General features: G+C 52.6%; 1 protein-coding gene across 1 annotated transcript; it reads left to right on the top strand.

Moving 5' to 3' along the window:
* Positions 1–715: 715 nt before the first annotated feature.
* On the top strand, positions 716–9,484 carry LOC127474654 (fatty-acid amide hydrolase 1-like). The gene is made up of 15 exons (XM_051795777.1): positions 716–962; positions 2,087–2,200; positions 2,904–3,047; positions 3,377–3,510; positions 4,501–4,707; positions 5,110–5,150; positions 5,698–5,822; positions 6,007–6,132; positions 6,400–6,497; positions 6,879–6,978; positions 7,265–7,305; positions 7,880–7,919; positions 8,484–8,592; positions 8,909–9,054; positions 9,146–9,484. The coding sequence occupies exons 1-15, from the start codon at positions 795–797 to the stop codon at positions 9,272–9,274; spliced, it is 1,722 nt and encodes a 573-aa protein (XP_051651737.1). The 5' UTR covers positions 716–794; the 3' UTR covers positions 9,275–9,484.
* The last annotated feature ends 1,078 nt before the right edge of the window (positions 9,485–10,562 follow it).

Here is a 10,562-nt window from a genome sequence, read left to right as displayed (position 1 = left end):
CTCGTCCTGCTGGGAGGCAGAGAAAGTGAGAAAATATCCCAGATCCTTCCCAACAGGTTTTTCACAACCCTATGGGCAGCATTAAACCGGATAGCTTGAAATATTTGCTGACTAACTTTTGGGAGTGGTGAAGTTTTTTTTAAGGACAAGACCCCATGTCGGGCTGGTGGCCAAAGAAATTATTCTGGACTTTCCCTCTAAACGAAGTGCAAGGCAGCGGAGAGCAGGGATGCCAGAGTTCTTTTATTGGAAGCCGCGGCACTCAGCATAGCGCGGGCACACCCATGCTCTGCCCGTGACGAGCGAACTCCGCTGGCCACCTCCTGGGACATTTACTGTTTCTTTTTCCCACAGAGTTGCTTCGCTCTAAGAAATGCAAAGGAGTCAGGTATCTTTGGGACTCCCCTCGCTGCTGCTTTGATGCTCCAAGCCAGGACTGCCCCCAGAGGGACGGAAAAAATTACGGGGAGATCAAAGCCTCGCTGCGGGAACGGAAAAACGAATAAACCTCACCAGATAGAGACCACCCAGCACAGGGAGGGGCGAGCTGTCACCCAGGAACTCTTCCTGCTGCCGAACCTCCCCCTCCCTGCCCGCGCCGCGCCCGCACAGCGGCAGACGGGTGAAATCCCTCTCCGGCTCGGAATCCTGCCCAGGTTTTGCCTCGCTCTCCGCACCGGCGGGCGGGTGCCCTTGGCCGGGCCGTGCGGGCGGCGCCGGGCGCGGGCGGAGCGGGCGGTGGTGCCGAGCGGGGCGGTCCCCGCCGGGCCGGGGGTCCCCGCCGCAGCCCCGCCATGCGGGTCCCGCTGCCCGCCCTGCTCGGCGGCTCGGCCGCCCTCCTGCTGCTGCTGCTGCGATGGCGGCGGCGGCGGGGGCTCTGGAGGAAGGTGGCGGAGGCGCAGCAGCGGCAGGAGCGCAGCCTGGTGCAGATGGAGACGGCAGCGCAGCGCTTTCGGGAGCAGGTGAGTGCCGGGAGCCGCAGTCCTCGCTCCCAACACCCAGGCGGGTGGGCGAGCCGAGCCGCCTCTGCCCGCCGGGGGCTCCTCACCTGGGCGCTTTTCCCGTCGCACGACCCCCCCGTGCCGCCCTCCGTGAGAGGCGCGGCTGCTCCCGCAGGGCTGGCCCGGCTGCCAGGCGGTATCCCGGCTCCTCATATGGACCCACGGGGATTCGGTGTTGTTATTTTCCCTTTCTGAGCCAACGTGTGCATGTACCCGTCGGCATCGCAGCGATCGCCGCTGTCGTGGGGATGAGGAGGAAGCGCTACCTGGGGCAGCGGGGGATAACGGGATAAAGTCACCGGCAGCGAGGAAAGGAAAATCCCTGTCTGAAAGCTTTCCGGCACCTTCACCGGGGTGGGAGGCTCAGGCTGGTTGAGGGGGCAGCTGGAGGAGGCGAGAGGCGATGTGTTATCAGCAGGGGCCAAAGTGCAGCCGCAGCTGCAGGGGGAGATGCGTTTGTGCCCCGCGGTCCCGTTAGGCAGCCCAGCCTTAGGCTGGAGCAGAGCCATTCGGGTTCAGAGTCCAGCTTGAGGGGAGAGTTTTGACACGTTTTTCATGGTATTTAGTAGGTGGTGAGGAAATTTCTGCTGACCCAAAAGTGACCTGACTACTGCCAGCCAAGGGGCTCCCTGATTTTTGCACTTCCCTGTAGGATATCTTGGTGGTGCCAGAAGAGCTGGCTCCAGGTCCGGGTTTGTTCCGTGGCGTAACAATGTCTATAATCATGATGCCAGCTCCCACTCTGTAATTCAGCAGAGAGCATTGCACTAAGACGTTCCCCTAGGCCTGGCCATGACCTGTCAGAGCAAGGCTGTGTGAAAGGCTGTATTTTAATCAGCATGTGCTTGATGAGGCTGCTCTAGCTAGAAAGCAAGCCTGAAAAAGCCTGGGCTAGTACTGGCCCTGCAGGTTTCACACCATGCTCGCTGGTATCAGGTAGAGCAGGATGTGGTCTTGAGGCAGATTCTACATTTAGCTACTAAATCGAAGATATTTTTTTGTGTGGGTTACAAAGGGGACCAAGGAGAAAGCAACCCACCAGCTGAAGTAGAGGTGTAACATTGCCTGTTCAACCTTTCCCGTAGAATCCTTCCGTGAACGTAGTTTCCATCCTCTCTCTGCCTTTGCCGGAGTTGTCCAAGAAACTCCGTGATGGCTCCCTCCCTCTGGACCACGTCTTCTATGCCTACGTGGGCAAGGTGAGGAGCAGGGGTGGTGGGGCAGCATCTTACCCACAGTGAGGCTGGCTTTTTTTTGGAGAAACCCAGCACAAGGTTCAAACCTGGTTTAAATGCTGCCACTGCTCACTGGTTAGTGAGCCCTTCTGTGCTTTTCTGTGAGTGAGGAGAGAGCTGGGCTTCTGACTGCCATAGCTCTCAGCTTGGTTTGGAACAAAAAGTAGCAGCAAATTCAGCATCTGGAGAGCCCATACCTTTCTAGGTGACTCCACACCTTCCCTGGGCAGGTATACTCATAGGGAAGTCACAGAGTGCTGCTGTCTTCCCTCCATCTCCAAATGGATTGGTAAACCTCAAAGAGTCAGTGTTCTTGTTAATTCTCTACTTTTGCCATTATGTCCTGATCACCTCCTGGGTTCCCTCTTTGGGATTATCATTTTTGCCACCTCAGAAGCTCAATCAAGTCCACGGTATTCATCTGGGCTGAGTGTTTCCCTTCATCATGCACCAGCTGGTGCTATGGCCCACCCTGTGTCCAGAAATAATTTTGAAGTTTAGCATGAAAATGTCTTGAAAAGGAGCAGAAAGGGCTGCCCTGATACCGACTGCTCAGATGGGGAGATGGAAAAGGGGGAAGAGGGAGGTATTCCTTTGCAGAACAGAAGGCTGCTGTGCAGTACTGCAGGCTGTGTCTCACCTGTGGGCTTTGCCTGCTTTCCCCGAGGCCCTCCAAATCGCCACAGAAACCAACTGCATCACGGAGTACCTGCAGGAGAGCGAGACCCAGCTCCGGAAGGCGAAGCTGACGGGGAAGCAAGGTTTGCTCTACGGGGTGCCAGTCAGCATCAAAGACTCCATCGACTGCCAGGTACTGCCAACGTGATTTTGTGCGTATCCTGAGATCCATGTGGTTTGAAGTTTGGTGGCAGGGGGAGGTTTGACCTCGGCATCTGGCTTGACTTTGTCACAGCTGATGTGGGATGGCCTGCCCTGTCAGGTGAGGGGGTTTGCTGCCCTGTCTCCCGTATGAGCTAACGGAGAAGGCTGGTCAGATTTACTGTCAATGCACTAAGAAATGTGTGTGTGGTGGATGGGTTGTTGAAGGTGTGTGTATATGCTTAAATATATAGATAAAAATACAGGGGCAGGGGGAATTGTGCTCCTCCATTTGGAAACCTCGTTGTCCTGTGTTCCCAGGGTCACGATTCCACCATGGGTTTTATAAAGAACCTCAATAAACCCGCAGCAGAGGACAGCGTGGTGGTGCAGGTGCTCAGGAGACAGGGGGCAATTCCATTTGTCAAAACCAATGTTCCCCAGTCCCTCATCAGGTAGGTGGGTGCTCCATTCCCTCAGCATAGTGTTGGTACTCCCTTCCTCATCTCGAGGGAGGGTTTCTACCCAGTCTCGTTCTCATTTCCCTCATCTTTTTATGTAACAACACCTGGTCCCCATCCCTTATGTCTTTAAGTTTCACTTAAAGTAAACACATTTACGCTGAGGATGAAAATTAACTCTAGTTCCAAATGAAATAAAGAAGCAAAAGAGGACGAGAAGAGAAATTGTTGCTCTTCTTTCCTGTGCTGGGTGTTTTTAAATCACTTTTTTTCTTTTTTTAAATTAACCTCTCAGAGGTGATCCTACAGTACAAACACATATTCATGGAAGGGGAAGCTAGTTTAGCTAACAGCCTCAAATCATCCTGCCCCCAAACATCCTGATGTATCTGGCAAGACCACTCTTGGTGTCATTGATATGGGGTGAGCTCAGGTGTGCTCCGCTGCACAGTGTCCCTGCATCCTGCCAAGTGAGCTCTGGCAAAGCTCCTCTGTGGGTGACTATTGCCCAAGTCCTATGAAATGCCTTCCTTAAGGTGATGTGGCAATGGCTGACCATGTTTCAAAAAAGCCACACAGACAGGTTGCCTCAGGAATTATCAGATTTTGCACCAGTTCCTGGGGAAGTCCAATGTCAAATATCGCTGCAGTTGGCATTTGGCCTGTTCTCAAGCAGGGGCTCAGCTTTGGGTGTCCTGTGGCACTTGGGACTAGCTGAACAAGGAGACTTTCCAGAAGGCTTAATGTATTTGTGCTGCCAGAGGTTCTCTCTGGGGAAGGCTTAGTGACACTGAAATTAGCTGTCAGTGAATCCAGGTATTGGGACCACCAGGAAAAGCCCGGTGGTCTTCATGGGATCTTTAAGAAGCTCTGTCAGACTAAGTGATGTCAATGTAACAACCTTCTCACGGTCTTTTTGTTGTGACTGGGCTCCACAGCAGCAGATACCTGCATTCCTCATTTGCAGTCTCTCTCTCTGTTTAGCTATGACTGCAAGAACATAATCTTCGGTCAGACGCGCAACCCTCTGCTCTACACCAGAACTCCCGGAGGCTCCTCTGGTGGAGAAGGGGCCCTTGTAGGAGGTGGTGGGTCCATCTTGGGCATTGGGACGGATGTAGGAGGGAGCCTACGTTTTCCTGCTGCCTTCTGTGGGATCTGTGCACTCAAACCCACCGGGAACAGACTCAGGTACTGTGAGAAATGCAGCGATGTCTGTAGGTGGGACTCACCCTACCAACCACTGTGCTGGGATGATCCTACTCCTGTGGGCAAGGGGAAACTTGGGAGGAACTGGGAAGGGCTTGTTTATCACTTCTGCCTGGGCATTTTCTGGAGCTATATGGAAGGAAGCATCTGTTCTCCCAGAATGGAGATGGGGAAAGTTCTCCATCCAGATGCTAAGGGGGTGGTTGTTCCTGACTGACAGGACACTTGGGCCTAGGCTGGGGTCTTTCTTGGATTTCCCCTTGACTCTTCCTTCTGCCAGCCTTTGCATCTGCAATTTTAATTAATACTTGCTACTGCTTAAAGCCTTTACCTTCAACAAAAAGTACTCAGCTGCTGTACTGTGTGTGTCTCTTCTCTTTGCAGTAAAAGAGGAGTACTGTCTGGAGTCGTTGGGCAGAAGGCAGGTAGGAATTGACAGCTGTCCCCCAGGGAGGGCAGCAGGGCAGGGAAAAGAAGGACCCTCAGATGGTTATGGGGGGACTTTCTCCAAGACCCGTATATACAGGCAGATTCTCTTTCAGGGACTTTTTCAGAGAGCCACCCCCATACCATGATTTCTGAGAAACTGAAATATGCATGAGCCCAGTGGAGCCGTTTGGGTTACACATAAACCACAACACACCCTGTAACCCACAGGTCACTGCCGTGTCTGCCACTGCTTCATGGGAGGTGGGATTAGCAGTCAAAGGGGGTGTTTAATGTTGTCCTTGTGTCATTATTGACAAAGCTTTTTGTTTATTTGTTTTGTAAATCATTAAATGGAGACGCCAGGGCACATAATGATGGACCTGGTGGTGGGAAGACACTTGCAGGCATCCCCAGCCCCATTCTTAAAGAGGAACTGTTACCAACATTACACTAAAGACAAAATGATTCCAAAAGGTCCTGCTTTTGCAGAACATGCCCTTGAAAGATGCCCAGCCATGAATGTTCTCTTCTGGTCTCTTCCAGTGGCTGCAGCAGTGGGGCCATTGGCAAAAGACGTGGAGAGCCTGGCGCTGTGCCTGCGGGCGCTGCTGTGCGAGGACATGTTCAGCCTGGACAGCACAGTGCCACCCCTTCCCTTCAATGAAGAGGTACAGGACCTCAGAGGGGCTGGAGGTCTCTGGGAAGAGCTGCCATCACCCAGGGTGAAAACACCTGACCTGCGGGTGGGCACGTGGGCGAGAGAAGTGCTGCTTTCCAGACCTGCCCTGTGTCACAGGTGTGCTGCTGGCTGCCCTGGTATCCTTCCAGCTGGCGCTCTCCCTTGCTCTGCAGGTGTATTCCAGCACGCAGCCCCTCCGCATAGGGTACTATGAGACCGATTTCTTCACCATGCCGAGCCCTGCCATGAGACGTGCCGTCCGGGAGACGAAGCAGCTCTTGGAGGAGGCCGGCCACACGGTAGGAGCCGTGGGCTGCTTGGACGTCAAGGGGCCAAGCCCATCCTGTATCTTTTGACTCGTCAGTTGTTGCTCAAAGGGAAAACATAATTTTCAGGGAAGGATGGGTGAGGTGGGGAGGATGTGGTGACCTCAGATGCTAGAGGCTTTCCTGAGGGCTTGTCAGAAACTCCTCAACCCAGCTCGGCTCATTTTAACCCTCGATGGCTTCTCACGCACAATTTCCTTGTGCCTCTGCCACTGATTCCTTCCTCTCTTGTCCTTCCAGCTGGTGCCCTTCGAACTCACAAATGTGGACTATGTGATCTTTAACTTCTGCGTCAGGGGAATGTTTGCAGATGGAGGCACTTCCTTTATCAAGAAATTGTAAGTAATGCCTGGAGCAGTTTGGTAGGATTGGTGCCTGTCTATAAAGATCCTTCCTAGGGTCTGGCTGTCACATGGATACAGGTAGCAGATCTATCAGATGTAGGTAGCAGCTTATAGGCACTGGGATTTACTGGGGAGCTTAGCATCAAGTAATTCAGCTGAACCTTGGTTCTCTTTTGGATTGTTACTAGCCTTGATAGATGAAAGAAGACTGGGAGCTGACATCCTGTAAATACTGTGAGAATCAGAATTGCCCAGTGGAATGGAGAAAACCTCTTTGTCACTTAGATATGCTGTTCAGAGGGGTTGGCTTGAGAAAGCTGATCTGCTGTGATTGCTTTCTACCACTGCTCAGCTAAACAGTCCTTTCCCTTTCAGCAATGGGGAACTTGAGAAAGTCGGCGTGGGGCTGCTGATCTGCTTGGCAAAGTCACCACACTGGCTGAAAACTCTCCTCTCCTGGATTGCCAAACCTTTCGTAAGCTCCATTTCTTTCTAGCATAGACAGAATTAAGCGGTATGTGGTGAATAACTTGTCTCCCATTGCAATAAGGCTTTGTCATAGAGAAGTCTCTAGGCATTGCTTCCTGGCTGTGCTCAGACACAACTCCAAACTGGAGTGATGCTATTTCTGTTCATTCTCTCCCCACTTTGGGGAAAATCCACAAGTCCTGCCTGACCACTGAATAAATACCTTATATTTGTGACTGAGCTGTCTCAGGACACATCAATTATTTGCCTTTTTTTTACTTTCTCCTTCTCAGGTACCTCGATTTTCAAGTATCATAGCAAATATGAGAGCAAAGTGAGTAAATCTGAGCCCAACCAAGGGTGTGAAGATTTGGGTTTCTCTTCTGGGGAGTAGTGTTTGCTACATTAGGGACACTGCCACAGCTGCACGTGCCTGAGGGAATGCAAGGCAGAAAACACAAGGGTGGGAGCAAACTGAGAACAGTTTGTGTCAATGCCATAACCCTGCTGGGTTTGGGAAACTGTTCTAGTGTTGAGGTGGGAATGAGAGCAGGGGCTCACAGCCTCTTAGGAAGTGATGAAGCCTGTGGGAATGAAATACAGTGTTTGCTTCAGCACTGGTTAACGCATCCATCATGCCACAGGGTAGGGACCCCATAAGGCAGAAAAAAGGTGTATGCACAGGGAAGGAGACTTGCTCTGCAATGTCAGTGTTGGGCAGCTAGAGATAAAAAAGGACTCAAATTGTGTAGCAGAGAGGGTATGCTAAAGTTCTCTCTTCCCTTGGCTGCAGCTCCAGGGGCAGAGCTAACCTGTGCCCATCTGCTTTTTGCTGCTCTTCCCTGCCTCTAAAGATTCTCTTTGCAACACCTTTTGATGCCTTTCATTGGTTTTGTTTCCTTTTTCAGCACAGTGGATGAAGTCTGGAGTCTTCATCATGAAATTGAGGTAAAGTATTGCATTTTGGGGTTAGACAGTTTTTGTTTGATTTCTCTTTGGGGAAAAGGCAGATTCAGTGCCCACCAAGGTTAGGAGATGATCAGTGATGTAAGGTAGGAACATGTCACTCCTCAGCCGATCTCACTTGGACGTGCGAGTCCTCAGCACATTTAAAGATTAGGACAACATGTAGACAAGTTCATGATTCTGAATCAGGCCTGTATTTTTTACACCTACACTTTGAAAATGTAGGTCATCACCTGCAGCAGATTTGCCTTTGTTTCCATTCTTGTTTCCTCGAGACCCATGACCATGTCCCAGGTCACAATGTGCCCCTGCACTCAGTCGTTTCCCACCTCCAGTTTACCAGGGAGAGGGTGCTTTGTATGCTGAGCGGGCTGCTGGCCAGGCAGCAAAAGGTTGCTGGATTTTAGCAGAACCAGGCCTGATGTAGCCTGTTGGCTGATCCCAGAGAAGAGCCGAGAGCGTGGCTGGATGCCCAAGGAGAGCCTCGACCAGCAGCCATGGGATGGCACATCCACCCCACTGACCACCACCAAATTTCCTCCTCAGGAGTTTTGCCACCAGTTCATTGCCCAGTGGAAAAAGTTGAATCTGGACGTCATGCTCTGTCCCATGCTGGGCCCGGCCCTCGGCATCGGCTACCCTGGGAAGCTCTCAGGTAGGGCTGCCTCCAGCACAGCCCTGCTGTGGCACTCCACCAGTATCCATGAGAAGTGTTCCTCCCCCCCTCACATCCCCAGGGCGCTGGCCAGCATTGGGAAGGGCTTGTCCCTTGGGACAGATGCAGTCCCAGCCCATGGGGTACTCCCGGGACAGCCCCCCTGGTACATGTGGGAGCCCAGGGGCCGGTTTCTGTCCCTCAGCCCTTGAGTTCCCAGTGCAAGTGCCCTGCTTGGTGGAAGCTCACGTACACCAAGGGGGGTGGAGGCTTTCCCTGTGCCAGGCTGGCACTGTGAGCTCACCCTCTCCCCCAGTGGCAGTCAGCTACACCATGCTCTACAATGCCTTGGACTTCCCTGCTGGCGTGGTCCCTGTCACGATGGTGACAGATGAGGATGAGGAGGAGCTGAAGGACTACAAGGGCTATTATCGGGATTGGTGGGACCGGACCCTGGCAAAGGTGAGTGGTACCAGGATCCCCAGGGGCACGGGCACCCCCATCGCTTCCCCTGGACATCCTCATGCCCTCTCCCACTCTGTCTGTGCCCCAGGCCTTTGGTGGCAGCGTGGGGATGCCCGTGGCCGTGCAGTGCGTGGCCTTGCCGTGGCAGGAGGAGCTGTGCCTGCGGTTCATGAAGGAGGTGGAGAGACTCGCTCTGAAGAAGAACAGTTTCTTCTGAGACCCACGTGCTCGCCTGGAGCAGGATCCCAGCTCACATCAGCGTGGGTCATCCTTCGGTCTGACCCACAGGACTCGTGTTCCCCTCAGTGAGGATGCGGTGATGACTGGGATTGCTGCTGGCTTTGGGCTGCAAGGGGAAGGCAGGGTGAGCTCTGCAGTGGTGGAGTTCTGCAGTCATTGTCCTAATACAGTACCTTTTGTTATCTGAGTCTGTTATTTCAGATCTGTGTTTGTGTGTGGGGTTGGGGTGGATTTTAATAGCCCTCTCAACGCCCCCCAGGGAAACACAAGAACACAATCTTTCTCATACAAATGGGGAAACTGAGGCACAGGGACTGGTTTTGTCTGAGATGCTTGGGCTCCTACTTGGAATGCTGTAGGAACAGGGATTTCAGCTCCCTGAGGATGAAATCTGGTGTTTTCCTTAGCACAGACCAGCAATCTGAAGTGAAAGCAGACTCTGGCAAGCAAGAAGGGAGCTGGCCCACTTCCCACAGCACAGTGCTGCTGGCACCCTGCACACCATGAAGGAGAAATGAGTAGAATCACAGAATTGTTTGGGTTGGATGGGACCTTGGAGATCATCTAGTTCTGCCCCCCCTGCCACGGGCAGGACACCTTCCACTACACCAGATTGCTCAGAGCCCCATCCTACCTTGCCTTGAACACTTCAAGGGATGAGACATTCACAGATCTGGGCATTCTATTCCAGTGTCTCACCACCCTCACAGTAAAGAATTTCTTCTTACACCTTATCTAAATCCACCCCTTTTCAGTTTGAAGCCTGTATTGAGCAGCGTGCCAGGGTTGGATGAATGGCACAGAGCCTGCCCTGCACACCTTCTCCTCCCCTTTAGCCCATACCAGTTTTTCCAGCAGGGTTTACCAGCCACTGGCAGCCACTGGCACCAAGATTGGCAGGACTGGCTGCTCCCAGCAGGTTTCCAAGAGTGTTCCAGAAAGGAATACCAGAATGCAAAAGTGTTTCCACAATGCAGGAATGTCAAAAGCAGATGGTAACAAAGCTCTGGCAGGATTATTGTTTGGGTTTTTAGTGTATTATTGTTGTTTAAACCAGAGCTGTGCAAAAGCATAGAGTCTTTTCAAGGGCTGGGAGAGTGTTTATCACAGCCAAGGAGAAAGCAGTCCCCAGGACCCCCCATTCTTTATCAGCAGGCTTTGAAAACAGGAGGGAGGGAGCTTCAGGCATTCCATGACTGAACGCTATGTAAAGCAAAGCCCCAGAAGAGTCTGGGTGGGGTTTTCCACCAGTCACAGGTGCTCTC

The sequence above is a fragment of the Manacus candei genome, unplaced genomic scaffold (genome assembly GCF_025592945.1).
Source record: "Manacus candei isolate 608988 ecotype Guabito, Panama unplaced genomic scaffold, ASM2559294v1 h1tg000005l, whole genome shotgun sequence".
Taxonomy (NCBI): Eukaryota; Metazoa; Chordata; class Aves; order Passeriformes; family Pipridae; genus Manacus; species Manacus candei.
Note: the sequence above shows the minus strand (reverse complement) of the source record. Positions and strands in the feature narration are given on the sequence as shown.

Bases quoted from the DNA above. Each gene is read 5' to 3' on its own strand.
- LOC127474654 (XM_051795777.1), top strand. From the start codon at position 795: ATGCGGGTCCCGCTGCCCGCCCTGCTCGGCGGCTCGGCCGCCCTCCTG. The intron at 4,708-5,109 runs GTACTGTGAGAA...TTCTCTTTGCAG, and splicing joins CCCACCGGGAACAGACTCAG to TAAAAGAGGAGTACTGTCTG. The intron at 9,055-9,145 runs GTGAGTGGTACC...TCTGTGCCCCAG, and splicing joins GGGACCGGACCCTGGCAAAG to GCCTTTGGTGGCAGCGTGGG.